This window comes from Engraulis encrasicolus, chromosome 21 (genome assembly GCF_034702125.1).
Source record: "Engraulis encrasicolus isolate BLACKSEA-1 chromosome 21, IST_EnEncr_1.0, whole genome shotgun sequence".
Taxonomy (NCBI): Eukaryota; Metazoa; Chordata; class Actinopteri; order Clupeiformes; family Engraulidae; genus Engraulis; species Engraulis encrasicolus.
Window position 1 is genome coordinate 1,076,836 of NC_085877.1, and position 20,360 is coordinate 1,097,195.

The 20,360-nt window shown below is 41.0% G+C and overlaps 1 protein-coding gene across 1 annotated transcript; it reads left to right on the top strand.

Moving 5' to 3' along the window:
* Window positions 1-5,862: 5,862 nt before the first annotated feature.
* On the top strand, window positions 5,863-9,340 carry LOC134438011 (E3 ubiquitin-protein ligase TRIM21-like). Its single transcript, XM_063187600.1, has 7 exons — window positions 5,863-5,917; window positions 6,128-6,300; window positions 6,531-6,639; window positions 7,160-7,260; window positions 7,648-7,705; window positions 8,264-8,299; window positions 8,536-9,340. The coding sequence occupies exons 1-7, from the start codon at window positions 5,863-5,865 to the stop codon at window positions 9,084-9,086; spliced, it is 1,083 nt and encodes a 360-aa protein (XP_063043670.1). The 3' UTR covers window positions 9,087-9,340.
* Window positions 9,341-20,360: the final 11,020 nt, after the last annotated feature.

The following is a 20,360-nucleotide window of genomic DNA, read 5'->3' on the forward strand; positions in this document are numbered from 1 at the left end:
AAGGCATAATAAGTGTCACATGCACTAATAATCATGAAAGTGATTTCTTGCATTTGATTTAGTGATAATGGATCAGACTTGTTCCAGTCCAGTTGTCAATGTATTGTACAGAGTGCATAATGTCAAGTAACTACAAGGGAGGTTTGTCTACTCATTTACTATGGAGTTAGTGTGTGACCTACTAAGAATTCTCAAATTTTCAACCCCAATCTTAATGGTAGAAGTAAAAATTCAGTCCCTCTTTTTATCTCCCCAGTCCATGTCTTCCATCAAGAAAACGGCACATTGTGTGTCACAGGCATCATTTCCCCCCAACAGAAATCCCTTCAAGCATGGTTTTCCTCACAGTGCAGATGTGTAGCTGGAAGTTTCTGGCATTTTTGCAATGTTTATACAGGCCTGTATCTTCATTCCTGTTCATTACCAGCAATGTACTACTACATTTAAATGAATAAATAAATAAATGTATTGGCAACATTTTGGGGGAAAATGCATCGTACTTGATATCTGTCAAATATAAACAACTGCAGCTCTTATCACAAGGCTGGCTTGGCCTTTTAACCAATGTCTGCAATGCCACTGCATAGTTATACTTTACTTGTCTCTGATTATGATCTGTGATTTGCTGAAGTAATTTATGGTATGTGAAAGGATTCATATTTTAAAAGACACTTTATCCACTTCTGCCACTGAATAGCTAAAAATGTTGTTCTTTGGTATTTCAGGAACAATCCTGGAGGGTCAATATTATTGAAGCCTGAATCAATTCATTTTAATATTATTTAAAATTTAAAATATATGACCCCAGTGTCTTAGTTTCTTATTGTGCTTAAAATATATGACTACAGTAAAAATGCACAGCATACACAATAACAATGACCCCTGCACTCCATCTCCACCAATCAGAAGAGCCTGATCAGCTGTTACAGACTCCAATCTGTCTCCAGTTGTAGGATAGACAAGCTATGGAGGTATTTTGTCCCCAGCGCCATCCAGCTGTTCAATGACACACAAAAGGTAACACTGAGGGACACATTGAAGATTTTCAAAGGACTGGACTGCATTCAGTATGATGTAGCGGTAAGCATTTCTGTTTTCTGCCACTGGGTGTCAGACTAATTGCCAGGTCGTGCCTTCCTAGTGAGACAACACCTTCAGCGTTGCTACTAGTCAAGTTAAGAGCAATGCAAGTACTTTCTGACTGAGCTTCCGAAAAAAAAAATGGGAACTCCTCCCACTTTGTTGGAAATAACCTTTAACCTTTAATTGTTATGCTCTAAGTCAGACCAAGTCTCAAAGAGATTTGAAATTTGATGATAATCAGGCTATCAGACTAACACATTAACATTTCCCACCAAAGCCAGTGGTCCACAGGACCACGAAGCCTCATGCGGTACAGTAGAGGTAAAACTGTAGACAAGACGTGACCCTTTTTCATTGCAATCCTGACACCCATTGGTTGTATGTAGATGTGAACAATGTAAATGAATGGAGAAGGGGCTCCAGGGGGGCTCGAATGGCTTGTGAAAATTCCCATTCATATACCGGTATGTGGAGGAAAGTTGGAATTAAAATGGTCTCTTCTGAACTCCTCAGAGGGTGGACTCGTCAATCAGGTCCAGTCATATCAAAGCAGAACAAAAGTTGTCCAAACAGATGTCTAAACAATGTTGTTGATTTATATGCTCAAGATGTGCAACAGTCAGTACACCTAAATATATTAATACCATCAATACATATGTCTTGATGAAAAGTCTCTGCAAACAGTCACCTTAAAAGGCAGACAACACACAACACAAAGTTGCAAACCAGAAACCTGCTCTGAGATGCCACTAGTAGCACACCCCCAATAAGCTCCACCGAGGGCCTGACTTTTCTCTCTTTTTTATCATCTCAGGCCCATCTAGCATGTTCCATTTCCTCAGCCAATGTCAGTGTCCATGGTGTCATGAAACTTTTAATTATTTATTTATTTTTTATTAATTTATTTATTTATTTATATCTTCTTCCTCTTACTTATTTTGAATTCCTTTTAAGGCAATATCCTCTTGTTTTCTTTCTCTCGAGCACACGGCATACCATCAAACAACAGGTTTAGAGACATTACAGTAGCTTTCAACTTTCCTTGAGCCAAGGCAAACCTTTTCGAAGACAAAGATGCAAAGGCACATCATCAATTGTAAATGTTAACAAAAGTTAAAAAATGGTTATGATTTGGCTCAATTGTATGTCATACATTATATGTCATCCTTATCAAATACATAATCCTTATTAAATAAAATGAAATAAAGTATATTTGACCTCTTCTTCAACCCTCTCGCCCACTGGGCCTTAGAGTCTAAAAACAAACCGTCCCTGCATTGTGGTTTTTCTCACCCTTATGTCTAGTTCTCCATTTGCTTGACCCAACAGCATTGTGGTTTTATCATGTCTTCGCTAGGAGCACAAGCCTTAACCCTAGAACATCTTGTCATGTTTTGCACAGAATCATTGTCTAAAAAAGGAAGCTTAGTTTGAAACATGTACAATTCGTATGTGTCTGTATACAGTAGGCTGCGTGACTTGCAGTCTCGACTGTTGCTATAGAGAAATCTTCTCATCTGCGAGCATACACTGTAGGCCTAACCCTAAAATAAGCTCAGTAATTTTCCACCTGCCTCATCCCTAATGCTCTTCTGATAGTAGCCTATATTCTTTCACATGCATGTTTGTCCTTTTTCTATATGTGCTTTATACATGTAATTTTAAAAAAAATATTTTTTTTTTGTCTTTTTTTGATAGGACAGTGGCTCGATTCGAAACGGGAGGCAGTGACTCGATGACTCCCCTCCTACATGAACAGCTCTCTGATTAGATGGGTGAAGTTAGGCTGCCATTACGAACGGCACTAACGAGTGTGCTGCCCTGCGCCAGAGAGAGTAGAGAGAGAGAGGTTCCATTGGCCCATTGTTTCCGGGTTCTATTATTGCAAGGGGGAACCTGGTCATGTTAGGTGTCCATAGTAACCTATTATATTGGCATATCTCTATATACTTAAAGAATCTCTGCCTGCGTATTCGACGCTACGGCGATTCCATGGCGGGGGTTACGTTCATCACATTAGCGTTTAGCTTGCGCATGCTATTTGAACGCTGAATGGCCGCCAGACGACGGAATTGTAAAATAGGCTATGAATAGATCTAGCGACGGCATATTTAGACCGCATACCCATATAATAAAGAGGAATCGAAACACGCCCACTCAATGCAAAAGCGTGTGCTCAAAATTTGGTCTCCTAAGGGGGCGTTGTCGTGGTGTTTGCACAAGACGTGCGCTACCGCCATCTACAGCGCTAAGGGGACTCCATTTATTCTCTACCTCAAGACTCCGAAGGTCTCCTAAAGGGGCGTTCACCCGACGTAAAGTGGATACCGGAAAAGAACCCGCCTGCTTTATCTCACTCTCATATACGATTCTCTGGTAGTAGCTTGGGTAGTAGCCATGTTTGTTTTTCAGGTTTCCGGTTGAGAGGGAGGTGGCGCACAGCATTTCGGGTACCAAGGCAGCCAAGTCAGCATCTGATGCTGCCCTCAAATATCCTCGTTACGCCCACAAATGCAGTCAACTGCCAAGAGAGGAAATAAAGCAATTTTTCGTTTCGATCCACACTTCATGAGTCGATGTACAGTTAGCTCACTGGAAGGACAGCTGCCTTCCCTGTTTCAAACGGACCCAGTGTGAGAGGTGGACAGGGAGAGAGGGGAGGGGTCGGCAAAGGACCCGGGCCGGGAATCGAACCCGGGTCAGCCGCATGGCAGGCGAGTGTCCTACCGGGTTGGTCACGTGAGGTGGTCTTCAGTTTGAATGGCTCAAGGCTCTGGACCCAGCTTCGTGAGGATGTTAAAAGTGCCCCAACAGTTCAATGTTTTAAAACCAGACTGAAGACGAAGCTGTTTTCAGAGGCCTTTTTCATATATTTTCATGGGCTTGTAGCTATTTTTTTAATCTGTTATTCTTTTTTATCGACTGCTTTTATCTCTGCCTTTTTTGTTGTGCTTTTATTTCCTTTCACAGCACGTCTTTTGCTGCTATTGCGTTTGTGCTTTTTGTTTTTTAGTTTTTTTCTCTTGTTCTCTCTTGTTCACATTTTTTTTTTCATTTGTACAGCACATTGAATTGCTTCCATGTAACACAGTAAGAGTTCTGCTTCCTCTTTTTTACTGCTCTAATTTAATCAAATAGCTTGTGTTTAGTTCACAATGTTCAATGGATTATGAAATATTTCATTTTTATGACACTAGTATACCATATGTACACATACTGTATAATCATATGTATATGATTCATTTTTCATATATATATTTTTTTCCTTTCCAGGTGTGAAGAAAGAAAGCACAATCAATACTGCCACTTTTACACGATGCAGTGGCTTTTAATTCACCACAAACATCACTGTTGTCAAATTTATCTCGTCTTAAAATGTGAAATGTCAGGAACAGCAGTTTTTATTCCTCTTTTTATGCATCGCAAAGGTTCCTCTATCTCTTTCCATCTTCCTGTTACTTTTCAAAACATCATGTTTGTGTCTTATATGATCAACAATGAAAGAAGCAGTTACAACAAAGACACGATTACAAGTAATACGGTCAGTATTCCCCTTATTCTTTCCTGCTCACTTTCAAGTTTTGAGTCGTTGTCATTACATTTCCATATACAGTTTCAAAACATACAGACTTTTTTAAATAGAAAGACTTCCTCGTGTAATATTACTATGATGGGTAATACGTATAACCCAACTGCCCTTAAAAATCAAACAAAAGGACAACAAATGGTTAAACACAGACAACTCCAAACATGGTGGCATCCATTAACAAGCAAAGTAAGGTGAATATAGTAATACTGCCAGCCTACAAAGTAGCCCTATCCCTCACCCTCACAGACCTCACGATGCAGTGGACACCTCACGCCATACAGCAACTCAGATGGTGAGAGGCCTGTAGATGGCTGAGGAGCCAGATGAACCAAACCAGGCCAACCAACATCATGATCTGAGCCTGTTTAACACATAACCTTGCAGAGCAGGATACCAGCTGCACTGAGTCTGAGTCTATCACTTCCACTACTACTACTACATCAAACAACACATTGACCCTGAATTCTGACTGATGATCACCCTGTCAGAACTGTTCATGAACATCCAATAGGCTCCAACATAGACAACACAGAATCCCTGGCCAATCACTCATCCTAATCTGAGTCTTGAACTCTCTCCCTCTACCCCCCTTCCTCTCCTCTCTCTTTATTCCCCTTCCCATTGTCCTTTTGTAAAGTAAGCGACTGTAGGTTACTTGAAAGGCGCTATATAAAACGAAGTTGTTATTATTATTATTATTATTATTATTATTATTATTATTATGATTATTATTATTAAACTGATATAGACTGGCAAAGCATGGAGCTCAGAATCTTATCTACTTTACGGGGGGATGGGGTAATCTGGTTAATATTTCAATTAAAGGCGAAAGCCACTTCAATTCCCAAAACAGACCAGGAAACAGTTGATTTTACAGTAACTGTGTTTAACCTGCTTTTGGAAATTGGGTTGAACTTTGCTGGGAATTATTTAAGATTTTGTTAAACCTTTTAATATTGCGATTATAAATGTTCAAAATCTCTTGGCTGGAACATATCATACCACACACTTTTTCCTCATTTACAAGCTTGGCATATACAGACCTATTTCTGATAATGTGGCTGGGACTTCCTCTTTAGAGGTTCACTATCATTTTCACTATGAGCATATAGTATATACAGAGGCCACTTCACTGACCCACCAGAACAGCTTCACACTCCACAGGGACCAGATAACACACAGAGACAAACATGTCTGAGGGCGTTTATGAAAATGCAGATTCTTTTCACATTACAAAGCCAGCAGGTAACACAGATGAAAACATATGTATGAATGAAGTTACTAAAGAATCTCAACAACGGACCCCGCATAGCTCTGGAGGACAAGACCGTAAGTGTGCAGTATTTTCAACCTGGGACTAATATTTAGGCCTACAGTAAATCCCATATACTATACGGTAATGATACAATATGTTCAAATACACTTGAACTCTCTTTTTCCTCATGTTCTCCTCAGGTCGCTACAAACTGGCTATGGTGCTGCTCTGTGTTCTCCTCTTGGCTGTTACAATTGAACTTTCCACCACAGGTCTGAAAACAAACGAGTTCCAGCACAGGAACAAGAACCTTGCAGAAGAGAAAGATCAACTACAGAACCAGAACAATAACATTAAAGCAGACAAATCCCAGGTAAAGACAGACAACACACACTTACGGGAGAAAAAAAAATGTTGTCAGAAACAGACTTCTACTGTTTGTCTACTGTTCATGTATTTCAAGTTTCAAGTTTCAAGTATTTGTGACCAATCTCTGAATGCTGTCTTTCTGGAATTCAAATTGTACTCAGACACATGTAAAGCCTCATTCTACTCTATTCTATTCTATTCTGTTCTATTATATTGTATTATATTATAACTCAGTTGGAGGAGAGGAATGCCTTTCTAATCCATCATGAATCCCAGCTAGAGACAAACTTCAATGCCGTGACAGCTGAGAGAGATGAACTACAGATGCGTCTTGGTGAGATGGGTGAGTACAGAGGTCTTACACTTCACTGTGTTTTTTAAATGCCATACTTAAAGGCCCACTATTGTGGCAGACTCATCAGAAGTCTTGCAGTGCCACTCAGTGGACAAGCTAACTCACTACATGGGGTTCCAGCATTGCACTAAGACCAAATGATGGGGCAGCCATGACCTAATGATTTGAGAGGTGGTCTTAAGATCAGAGGGTTTGTTTGGAAAATCTCACCCTTACCTCTCCCTACACCTCCATCATTGTCTGAAGTGCCCTTGAACAAGGCACCTGGCCCCACAATTCTCCAGGGACAGACAATAACTGTCAGTTGTTTTGGATAAAAGTGTCAGCTAGTGTAATGGAATGTAATAATCCTTCACTGCATTTTCTATACATGTCATTATATCCTGTTGTTGAGGACTTGCTGTTTGCTGTAGTGCCACTCAGTGGACAAGCTGACTCAATTCACTACAAACTGGTTGTGGTTTGGGTATGTGTTCTCTGACTGTTACAATTGGACTTTGCCTCACAGGTCTGAAAACAAAAGATTTACAGCTAAGGTACCAGAATCTTGCAGAAGAGAAAGACCAACTACAACTTCAATACAACAACATCACAGCAGAGAAAGCCCAGGTAGATGCAGACACCCTCAACTTGATTAGAAAAAGGGTCTTTGTCAGTAATAATTCGGTGTGATATTTGTGTTACTTTTAATGTGAATCACAGCAGAGAAAATATAGGTCAAAGCTCAAAACATCAACTTGACTAGAGGGGTAATAATAGTAATAATAATATATATAATAATATAATATAATAATAATAATATAATATATAATAATAATAATAATAATAATAATAATAATAATATATAAATAATTTTGGAATGTTTACATGTCACATTTTGTGACATGCTACTGGTGGAATGCACATTTATCTGTGGATGTCTCCAAAGCATTAGAGTTCTCCATTACTTTCCATGATCCATATCCCACTCTGTTCTATTCTAATGTACAATTCCAGTTGGAGACCAAGTTCAGTGCTGAGACAGAGGAACTACAGAGGCGTCTTTGTCGACTAGGTGAGATCAGAATTTGTTAAATGATTTCTTCTGCTTGGGGAAAGTTATACCGTTACCATTTGTAATGTGAGGGCAATTTGGTATTGACCTATTGCAAAGGTGCAAAGTAACCAAGTAGGCCTACTTTGACAGGAAATGTGTAACCTAGGCCTACTTCAGTCAGTTATTGACTATAAGACATTTTGACAATTTGTGCATTTCACTCATCTGAGGTCCTGCAGTACCACCCAGTGGACAATCTGACTCACTACATGGGGTTCCAGCATTGCACTAAGACCACATGATGGGGCAGTCGTGGCCTAATCATTAGGGAGGTGGTCTTAAGAACAGAGGGTTTGAATGGAAATCCCCATCCTTACCTCTCCCTACACCTACTGTACATCCATGGCTGAAATGTCAGCTAAGCGCATGATCCCACATTACTCCAGGAAATGTAATAAACTTTTGGACAAAACACGTTTTGGATAAAGGTGTCTCTACTATTGCATGCAGAGGTATTTGAAAAACAAATAAAACATGAATTGTGTCGCTAACCTTTTCCACCATTCTCATCCTCAGAATCACTCGACATGAAAAACATTAAACAACATGCAGGTATGTGTGCTGGTATCTACAGATATCATAACCAGTATCACTTGTCTTCCCCTGCAAAACAGTATTACAAGAACATGCAGGTTGAATTACTATATACTACAATTTAATCTGATAATGATGGGAATTTACCTACTTTTATTTGTTTTGATTTGTGTAGGAGTTGTACAGTCGAATTGTGATTCAAATAAATAATGTTAAATATAGAAATTGACCTTCATTTCTATCTTGTCCACTAGTGAATGTGAGCCTGGATCCTGACACAGCAGCATCCAATCTCATCCTGTCTGCTGATGGGAAACAAGTGAAGTATGGAGACACACGACAGAATCTTCCAGACACTCCAAAGAGGTTTATTAAGTACACCATTGTGTTGGGCAGAGAGGGGTTCTCCTCTGGCAAATTCTACTATGAGGTTCAGGTTAAGGGGAAGACTGAGTGGGATATAGGAGTGACCAAGGAGTCTGTTGACAGGAAGGGACAGATATATCTGAGTCCTGAATATGGACTCTGGACAATATGGCTGAGAAATGGGATTTATATAGCTGCGGCTGATCCCCCTGTTCGCCTCTCCCTGAAGGGGAAGCTCCAAAGGGTGGGGGTGTTTGTGGACTATGACGCAGGTCTGGTCTCCTTTTATGATGCAGATTGCTGGGATCATATCTACTCTTTTACCAGTGTCTCCTTCAGTGAGAAAATCTATCCATTCTTCACCCCGAATCTTAATGAGGGTGGTAAAAATTCAGCCCCTCTCATAATCTCCCCAGTCCATGTCTGCCCAATGAAATAAATAATGTGAACAGTGTAACTTTATGTTTAATTGCATACATGTTGGAGGAAATGTTAAACAGATCTGGATAGGAGATTTTTTTTGTTTTCTGCTTTGTAGTCATATTGAAACGTGTTGCTTTGTATAATAGGGCATTGTGTAATAATGTACTGTGGTACTTTCATTTTTCATGTGAAGAGATAAGAAATGGCAATTGAACTTGAATGGTACTTGAATTTATGAATCTGTAATAGCGTTGTGCTTGCTAATTCTGTTTCTGTACCTATGACTATGTAGCACAGACTTCTGATATTTTTGCCTCTGCTTTTCAGTTAAATGATTGTGAAAATGCATTTTCAAACATTTAAAACATCTGCTTGTGTCAGCATTACATGTACTGCAATAAATGAATGAATAATAATAATAAAAAAAATACATTAGCATCTTTAGTGGAAATAGGCCAACTTGTATCATACTTGATATGCATTTGCCATTATGTGTCCACCTCCAACACATGTATCACCAGACTGGTGTGGTCTGTTAAAGAAACATACCACTCTTTTTTGATTTTCANATATTTGCAGTATTTCCAATCATTATTCATGAATGTGCATATAATTTCCGTCTATGTGTTTACATTGCCCCATTTAACAGTAGGCCTATAGCCAAAGTAGGCATAGTAATGCAAGTCTATGGTACAAAATAAAACATCATCAAATATAAACCACTTTAAAATGAATGTAAAATTCACCAGTGTAAAACGGCAATTTAATTTCGTCCAGTGATCATTTGTGGCTTGATGCTTAAGTTACCAATTACTTCCAGTGATTATGCTAAGATATGCTAATAATTCTGATCCAATAAATCTAAGGACTGAAAACACTGAGAAGAAAGTGACATGCGCATTCATGAATAATGCTGGGAAATACTGCAAATATGTGAAAAAATCAAAAAAGAGTGGTCTGTTCCTTTAACCAGTCATCCTCTCTGCTAATAAACAGAGATGTATAAAGTACTGGAGAAAAGTAGTGGAGTAGAAGTACCAGTATCATCTTGTCAAATGACTTGAGTAAAAGTCAAAAGTAACCTTTCCTTACCTTACTCAAGTAGAAGGACAAAAGTATTCAAAATGTGTTGTACTTAAGTAAAGCAAGTAGAAGTAGGAGTAGAAGTAAAAGTACTGCATTAAAAAAAAAAAATGGGGGAAAAAAAAGTCAGTCAAAAGTTTGAATACCATTTGGTTTATTAGAGCTCTGTACAATAAGTCTCTTATGAAGTGCAAATACCATTATGGTTTGTTATTAAAACAGCTTTAAGCAGTAAGATCTGAGACTGAAGGATGATGCAGAATGACACTGTAGCCGTTAGCTCAAAGATTTGTCCTAGATGAACTCCCCCGCCACAGGCTTCGTATTTTCTTAGGTGTGGCCCCCCATGGTGATTGTATTTGTAGCTACACAAAGACCAAATGCATGCGGATAGCCAGCCATTGCTGGATGTTGTGTTGTGGGTATGTAAGACAGTGTCAGAAACTCAATGAGCCTGTAATGGCTGGATATGACTGGCACAGGGATGGGTGTAGCCTGTATGTATAAACGGTGGATGGAATCAGATCAGAGATAAAACTGATGAGCAACACATGCATATTGACTGTTGTTCCTCAATCATTAAGGAACAATACAGTCATTCTTCACCTACATGACTGCCACACACTACACACTGTGCCTATGCTTGCTCTCTCTCTCTCTTTCTGCCCTTATCCCTCTCTCTTTTGCGCTCCTAAATATTTCAAGCTTATTTTGGCTAATATGTCTTTTATTTGACTGTATTCATCTACTATCAACTTACAGTGTGGTCTCCTTTTAATTCTAATGTCATTTACCATTCATTCATATCTCCTTGTGTGTCATGTCATTTACATTTATTATTACTTCTGTCCAGAATTAACCACCTCCGTCCCTCATTGGTTGGAGAAATGTGTAAGGCGGTTCTTTTCTATTCTTTTCCATTTTATTATTGTATTAATTTCTATTCTATTCTATTTTTTAACAGTTGGATGACAGAAATGCCATTCTAATCCATCATGAATCCCAGCTAGAGACCAACTTCAGTGCCGTGACAGCTGAGAGAGATCAACTACAGAAGCGTCTTGGTGGAAAAGGTGAGTTGATGTCTTTCACTGCACTGCATTTTCTATACAAATATCTTACTGTTGTACTATTGTGGCAGACTCATCAGAAGTCCTGCAGTGCCACTCAGTGGACAAGCTGACTCACTTCACTACAAACTGGTTGTGGTTTTGTTCTGTGTTCTCATTTTTGGCTGTTACAAATGGGATTTTCATCACAGATCGCAAAAGAAAAGATTTACAGAGCAGGTACGAGAACCTTGATGAAGAGACATATCAACTACAACTTCAATACAACATCATCACAGCAGAGAAAGCCCAGGTAGATGCAGACACCCTCAACTTGATTAGAAAAAAATCAGACTTTTTAGTAGCCTAATAATGTGTGATTTTTTTTCTGTTACATTTAATATGAATCACAGCAGAGAAAGTACAGCAACTTGACAAGACAACATGAAAGTCAAAGTGAAAGCCCATCGGGAAACTCCAACTCCCATAGAGCTCGAAAGTCCCGCCCCTTAGTTCCGCGTTTCACGGGACCTAAGCTGACCATCTAACAACATGGTAGAGGGTAAATATCTTCTGATCTTAGTCATGGTATGCGCTGGGCTACAAATATGCTGTCTAAGAGGCTAGATAAAAGTTATTCATGCAGAAGTATCAATGTTTTGTTCCGAGGCCGTCGGCATGAAAAATGTGAAGAAACACAGCTTTCTAAAAAGTTTGGGGGTTCGTACGAAAAATTAAGCAAAAATATCAGAAACAACATATATGGAGCTCGTGGCACAACTCGAAGGGGATTGAAATATCATTTTAATACCGCCATTGGATTACATGCTACGATTTTCGGCTAAAAACGCTGTTGAGGTCCCATGAAATCGGGGGAAGTGACGTCACTTTCAAGCTCTATTGTCATTGTGACACAGCACTCCACAGCACACAAGTGAACACTGCACACTGCACACAACGAAAATTGCATTTATGCCTCACCCGTGCAAGGGGGCAGCCCTCAGTGGCGCCCCATGGGGAGCAGTGCGGTGGGACGGTACCATGCTCAGGGTACCTCAGTCATGGAGGAGGACGGGGGAGAGCACCTGTTAATTACTCCCCCCACCAACCTGGCGGGTCGGGAGTCTAACCGGCAACCTCTGGGCTACAAGTCTGACGCCCTAACCGCTCACCCATGACTGCCCATGTTTTTTTTAACATGTTTACATGTCACAGTTTGTGACATAATAGGCCTACTGGAATGCAGAAATTTCTGTGAATCTCCAATGCATTTGAGTTCAGTTCAGTTCAGTTCAGTTCAGTTCTGTTCTGTTCTATTCTATTCTGTTCTGTTCTGTTCTGTTCTATTCTATTCTATTCTATTCTATTCAATGATCCATATTCCTCTCTGTTTTATTCCAATCAACAATTCCAGTTGGAGACCAAGTTCAGTGCTGAGAGAGATGAACTACAGAGGCGTCTTTGTGAACTAGGTGAGATCAGAATTCATGAAAAGATTTGTTGTATTTGTGTTTGTGGGCCGTGGCCTTATGGAAGGTTAGGGAGGTTGTCTTAAGATCAGAGGGTTTCAGGGTTTCAGGTTCAAATCCCAAATACCTCTCCCTAAATCTCCATCCATGACTGAAGTGCCCTTGAGAAAGGCACCTAACCCCATATTGCTCCAGGGACTGTAAACAATACCCTGCAAAAAATATCCGTAAATTGCTTTGGATAAAAGTGTCAGCTAGTGGGTGTAATTTTCTATACAAATGTCATAGCCTACTGTTGTACTATTGTGGCAGACCCATCAGAAGACCTGCAGTGCCACTCAGTGGACAAGCTGACTCACTGCATGGGGTTACATGGGAACATTACGACACTAAGGCCGGGGATCCATTAGGCCTATAGCGTTACGTTATCGCAGCTTGACGTACTGGATGCCCCAGTGTCGACGCACTGCTACTACAGCTCGCGTGGCCCGGGAGTTATATACAGGAAGTATATCAATCTACATTTCTAGCCGTTTTTATCGATATAGCAAACCAACTGCCCCTAAATTACAATTCAAAATGCTCTTACCGAACTCGGCACGTGTGTTTTTTTTCACACAGCTTGGCCTCGTGTTGTTATGCTTATGGTCGAAATCGAACATAATCATTTGAACCCAGGCATCATAAGCACATGCAACATAAATGCTTGTAGTCTATATTTTGTACATCCAAAAGTTCGATAGATGTCAAAAATCTACTTTTACGGAGGGAAATGCACCTTCGTGATGACCACAGGTATCATGGGACAACAGTTGCAGGGAACAACACCTATCAGCTGCAGGGGGTGACAGGGAGACGTCCCTGTCGCTGCTCCGCCAGACGTTTCAGGATTAAAGGAGCGAAACGTTGATAAAGCAGTGGTTCCTGACTAACGACCCTGCAGCTGACCCATGGGCACCGGAGGAGGTGCAACAGGCAGCAATGCCAAGCAGGAATTAAGATCTTCCTATACAATCCTGAAGTTCTGGAAAACCCAGTGACTACTGTGAATAGGGCAGTTGGAGTCCAGGGAAGACTGGAGGACATCCAGGAAAGACTGAATGACGGCAGGGAAAGACCGCACCGGGCGTGGGCGGCTAGTTACCCAACCCACGGACCTCACCAGAGAGATACCCAACTCTGACTACGAAGGACTGAAAGAAGCAACAACCTGTTGGCCCTCCGAGAGGCGGGATGAAAGATGGGCCCAACAGGACGGACTACACGGTGACGACGGCAATGGAAAAGGACAACGAGAAACCCAGAACACCAGGAAAAGAGGAAAAGATCCTCCGAAAGTGCGCATGCGGATGGGAGAAGGTGACCACGTTTAGGGGAGTACGGATCCAACAGGGGAAAGCAAAGTGTGGACAAAAGAGGGACCAAAAGCCAGGGCAAAAACCACAGAGCCAATGGACCCAACGTTGCTGAAGGCAGGAGGGTGACAGAGGAGGAAGGTCCACTGGTGGAGAAGGAGTCCCCAAGTGAGCACGAAGACCCAGTCCTCACCACGCCAGACAGAACAGAGCCAATTGCAGAGACCAAGAAACCTGCCAGAAGGAACAAGATCAAGTGGCCAAAGGCTAGTGAAAGAGAGGCATGGCGTGCACTGGACACAGACCTGAGCAAGACCCTACAGGAGTCACTGCAAGGAGGGGCAGAGGCCAAGTTGAATCAGATGGGCGAGATCATATACCAGACCTGCAAAGACAGGTTCGGAGAGATCGCTTCCAGACAGAGGTCCATCCAAAGAGAGAAGGGGAGGAGAGAGAGGGAAATCCTCCAGCTGGTACAAAGGCGTCGCCAACTCCGAAAAAACTGGAGAAAGGCCACTCTCGCAGAGAAAGAAGGTTTGAAAGCCCTGTGGGAGGAGGTCAGGAAAAGACTAGCCATGCTTCGCAGAGCTGAACGCATCCGAAAACGCAGCAAGCGGAAGCAGAAAGAGCGAGCCAGCTTCTTCCAGGATCCCTTCAAGCATGCCAGACAGCTGCTGGAGGAGAAGAAGACTGGCAAGCTCGAAACCACCAGGGAGCAATTGGAACAGCATGTCAGAAAGTAGTACAGCGATCCACAAAGGAACAGGATATGTACCGCGGCCGGCACTACCAACTGCTGAGTTTAACACCATGCCTCCCAAGCTCAGTGAGGTCAGGCAAGTCGTAGAGAAGGCAAGGTCTTCTTCTACACCAGGCCCCAATGGAGTCCCCTACAAGCTCTATAAGAACTACCCCAAGGTACTAGAGCTGCTATGGTACCTAATAAAAACTGTCTGGAAAAAAACAACTTATTCCATCAGAGTGGCAAAGAGCGATTGCGGTTTTCATACCCAAGGAAACAAACTCCAAAGACATTGGGCAGTTCCGTAACATCGCCCTGCTAAATGTAGAAGGAAAGGTCTTTTTCTCAGTGCTAGCCAGAAGGATGACAAACTACCTTCTCCAGAACAGCTACATTGACACCAACTGCCAGAAGGCCGGAGTACCAGGGTTCCCAGGATGCGTGGAGCACTCCACAATGATCTGGGACCAGATCCAGAGGGCTAAGCGGGACAAGACGGACCTGCATGTCATCTGGCTTGACCTGGCAAACGCATATGTGACCGACCGTGGAAAAACCACTCTCAAGTAGGCCCTGGAGCATATTGAGTTAGTTATATATTCCAAAAGTAGAGATTCTAAGCTTTACCATGATACCTCACACATGGGAATCTGGTAATATTTGAATAAGTTGTGGCCATTTTAATATGTTCACTTGTAAAAGTAAAAAAACAAAGAACTCAGCCCTGAAAGTTTCTGTCCAACCCACACCTGCATACTATATAGCCCTCCCCTTGCTAAGTCCTCCCCCTACATGACCTAGCCCTCTTATAAGAGCCTTTTTCTGTCCATTGGTTCGTGACACGTTTCTTAAATGTAATTCCCTCCTGTGTCCACAAGGTGGCAGAGTTGGGCAAAAAAGGTTGAGAACCACTGGCATAGACGGACACATCTGTTGTCTGCCTGGTTGACTCGTTTCTCCCCAAATTCATAATGCAACAATTATAACATGCAGCATACAATTATCACAAAGTACATTACATTACATTAGGGCAGGGGTGTCAAACTCAAATTCACAGTGGGGCCGAAATCTAAATCTGTAACGAAGTTGCGGGCCGAACTCAATATTAAAAAATACTGAAATTGTGCATATGCGTGTGCACATGCTTACAATACTCAAATGTTTACATCTTTTACAACAAACACTAAATCCAAACAAATATTGTAGTTCAAATGTGCCTGCACAGTCTGTTGTTCAAGTCATTAAAATACATTAATGTGTTTGTGTGCCCACCGGCCCTGAGTTTGACATCCCTGCATTACTATTTAGTGCTTTCAAGTGCATAAACCTTGGCATACATACTGCACAATAAGTCGCAAAATGGTTAGTTTGTCTTGTGATGTCATCAGCACAGAAAGACCTTATCATTTCATATAGATATTTCGACCTGTCAATGTTCAGTCCAGATGGGGATAGGAGAGGAAGACTGTCAATTGGTGGAAGAACTGCTGGATTGTGAAGTACAGTAGCTGGCACTGGACAGGTTCAGCATCACACTGGATTCTTGCAAGCGCCCCCTGGTATTAAACCTGTGACAGAATAAACACATAAGACATGTTAAATGTACCATAAGCATAGTCTGAAACACAATCATGTTCATGGAATTATGTTTTGAGTGTACACAATGTGGAAAATACCTGAACTGCTGGTAACGGTTAATGTGCACAAAGTCTCCGGAAGTAGGGACGTCATTCTTTCTTCATTAACAGTGTGCCAGGCGCCTTTCCGACAAGCTGGGGTGGTGTAATGACTCTTGGGAGAAGTTTCCCACCACCTGAAAAAAGAACAGAAGTGTTTTACTGTTTTGTTTTACAGGTCAATGAATGTCATTTCACAATTCACACTATCAATAGGCTGCACCTTGGTAAGGCAATGTAAGCCAGTTACAGAAATGTAGCCTGTAGGCTACTAATGGTTGGGTTGGAGACAGTTAGTAGGCCTATAGCCTATGTGTCTGCCAGCCAATTGTTACAGGTGCCTATGCAGTTAAAGGTTTCAGGAAATAATTCCTTCCCTCAGCTAACTACCTTACTAGGCCTAATAACTATACCCATGTGAAAACATGTTGGGGTGAATTCAGGCCACCATCACAATATCAAGACAAAACAACTGTTAGTTTTATTGTCATGCAAAAATTGATAAAGTGGTGAATCTGGCATTCTACTGTGGGTTATTTCCCCCAATTAGTTATGTCAGCTGCCACATCCTGGTAGAGCTACAGGACCACGTCCAGTGAATGCATGTGATAAAAAGGCTACTTAGGCCTTGAGCCAGGACCCAAAAATTGACCTCTCGCAATCGAACGGGTGGGCAAGTTCTAATCTGTTTTTTTGACTTCTTGGACATCTCAAGTAAACATTTTGGCATGATAACCATTGCAAACAGGTAGCTTTTTGGTAGTTATCATGTGTTGAAATGGTGCACCAGTAAAATGGAAATGTGAAAATCGGTATTGTGGTTCTTTACTATTATGTAGTTTGTTGACCACACAGGGTGCTTGAATTACCTCAGGGATGCTTTCCCTTCTATTAAGACCCTACAGGGGTTATTAGACCACACTAATAGGCCTAATAGAATCACCTCAGCAATGTGTGAATGACAAAATGTGATAAAAAGGATAACATATGAAATCCGATTTTTTTTACACTTTTTTACTTTTACCCCCAACAGCAAAACAACACCAAAAAACATAATGAACAAACACATACTAACATGTGATAACCATATGTACATTAATATGGCATGATAACCATTGCAAAGAGGTAGTTAGTGAAAGATCATGCGTTGAAATGGTGGACCAGTAAAACGGAAATGTGAAAACTCTATTGTTCTTTGTTATTATGCAGTTTGTTGACCACACAGGGTGCTTACATTTCCTCAGAGATGCTTTCCCTTCAATCAAGGCCCCAAAAAGGTTGTTAGACCATACCAATAGACCAATAGACCTAATAGAATCACCTAAGCTATATGTGAATGAGAAAATGTGATAAAAATGACAACATATGAAATCGTTTTATTATTATTATTAAACTTGTCCTGCAATAGCAAGAATAACATGAACAAACACCATGAACAAATACACATTAAGCATATTAAAATAAGCTAAAGAGCATTATTTCAGTCCTCAAGATCTGACTCAGTCCAGTAAGCATCTGTAAATATGTCAGCATGATGATCCTCTTCATGCTGATATACGCATGTCTTAAGTTTTTAGAGGGTTGTGCATTTTGAGCTACTTCTCAGACATTGGCAATCCTGCAGTTTACATTGATGGCTGCACTTGCAAGACATCAGTTGTAGCACTGCCTCAGGGGCTGGAGATTGCCACATTCACTGTATAGTGAGCTGGTCATTTTCATAGTTGGCCCAGCCATGGTCAAGTGTTCTTGGGATTTGTGGATGCTGCTGAAGACTTGCTCTCAAGATGCCAGCCTGATAGTTGGCAAACATAGCATGCATGAGGAGGCAGTCTTCACATGGTGGAAGTTGGCTTGATTCACACTCTCCATGCTGAGTGCAGCGGGTTGTATGTATGTTCTACGTATTTGTCGATGCTATGTAGAGTTGGCACCTAAATGCTTCATGAATACATCCATGGACAGCTCCAAGTCCTGTCCCAGCTTATGAAAAACTATTTGAAAGAGCTCTGATCTCATCGTGAGCTTTAAGGCTCTGAGCTTTCCACGGCCTGCACTGTCCTTTTGTGTTTTTATGATTATTTTTTATATTTACTTCACATTATTTTTCTATTGTAGCCCTAGCCTCTTCCCCCTTACATTAGAAAATTCGCACTGGGTACAAGTAGTTCAAGAAAACTGTCACGTGGTGTACCCTGGCTGTCATGTGGTGCACCTCGACCGGCTGGCTTTAAGGTTGTAATGCAGTCCCTCTGTTATAACCTTATTGTCACCAAATGGTAATGGCCAAGTCTTAATCGGTTACCTAAGACTTCCTGCATTGTTAGCAATGTTGTTATAATGTAGTTGAGCGTTTTCAGCCAAGAGTGAATTGGCCTGTTGCCAGGCTCATTTGCAGTAGGAGGCCATCAGAGGTAGAAAGAATACTAAAGAATGTAATTAAGTAAAAACAGTAAAATACCATTACTTGGTTCAAATTCTACTCAAAGTAGAAGTAAAATTACCTCTTTAAAGGTACACTGTGCAGGAAATGGTCAAAAAGGGTACTGCAACTATGCTGCTCATTGAAACTGGGCTGCCATTTGCCAAAAAATGAAAGTTTTCTAAGTAATAAACACATATTTTCTAGTATGGTCCATGTAGAGTCATTTTTGCAGCTAAAAATGGCTATTTCTGGAAATTCAAAATGGCGGACCATGGAGAAGATCCCTCTTTTCATGTATGAAAAGTGCAATTTTTCCAGTCATAATGAATACTTAGAATTTCATGGTGGTGGTAAGTATTCATGAAAAAGGTAACATTAGTGAGTGGGCAGCATGAATTCTGGAAATAAACAACTAAAAATCTCACACAGTGTCCCTTTAAAAGTGTACTTGACTTAAAGTTAAAAAAAATACTTTAAAAATGTAATTTGAGTAGAAGTTAGTTACTTTCAGTTTGTCTTTCTATCGCTTTCCTTAAATAGCACCCTTCGTGACCTCTGTCTATCTCTACACATGCCATCTTCCAAAAACCTGGCTTCGATCGTGACAACAAAATTCTGTGTGCCCTGTTGTGGCAAAGTTGCAGGCCGAGGGTCAGCTCATTGATACAACAGCCCATTACTCTGAATTTAGGGGTCTGGATTTCATTGTGTTTGGGTCTGGGACCTTCAATTTCAAAGGTGGGGAAGTCTACCAAAGGAAATAGTCTGGTGGATTTCATTTAATTCCCAGTTGTGAGATTAAATTCATGAATAAGTTTTGTTAATAAATAATAAGTCTTGTATATCTTCTAAAAACAGTTTTCAGGCTGCGTTGCTACTCCCTCAGATCTAGTCCCTGGTGTGTGCTCTACTATTCTCAGCCAGTTGCTTGCAACTCTATTGTGTACCGTCTATGGGCTGTCGGACTAATGGTATTGGGCCGGCGGGCCCTAGAGTCATCCAATAGATTAGTCCAAAATAGATCATTTATGGTAAATGGTAATAACACACAATTTCCCTTCATGTCTGACAGATGTTCCCCTTTATTTCAATTTTGCCCTCCTCAGTACTAAAGATAGATATAAGTAAAATACTTGGGCCAAATTGCAATTTGAGTAAAAATAAAATCACCGGCTTTTTAACATCCTTCATAACCAGCGGAATGCGTCAGACACAGCCATCTTGTCACTGGATGCAGAGAAGGCGTTCGACCTTTTAACATGGCCCTACTTATTTGATCTATTGACTAAATTTGGTTTTGGGGAGAATTTTTGCAAATGGGTTAAAATTCTTTGTAATGACCTAGTAGCTGAGGTGCTTACGAATAATACAGTGTCAAAACCCTTCAATATAGCGCGGGGATGTCAGCAGGGGTCGCCTCTTTCTCCTCTCCTCTTTGTGATTTCTATAGAACCCTTTGCCATTGCAGTTAGAAAACATATGAACATTACT

Excerpts from the sequence above, each read along its gene's own strand:
- LOC134438011 (XM_063187600.1), top strand. The coding sequence starts at position 5,863 with ATGTCTGAGGGCGTTTATGAAAATGCAGATTCTTTTCACATTACAAAG. Across the intron at positions 6,640-7,159 it reads GATGCGTCTTGGTGAGATGG|GTCTGAAAACAAAAGATTTA; the intron begins GTGAGTACAGAG and ends TTTGCCTCACAG. Across the intron at positions 7,706-8,263 it reads GAGGCGTCTTTGTCGACTAG|AATCACTCGACATGAAAAAC; the intron begins GTGAGATCAGAA and ends TCTCATCCTCAG.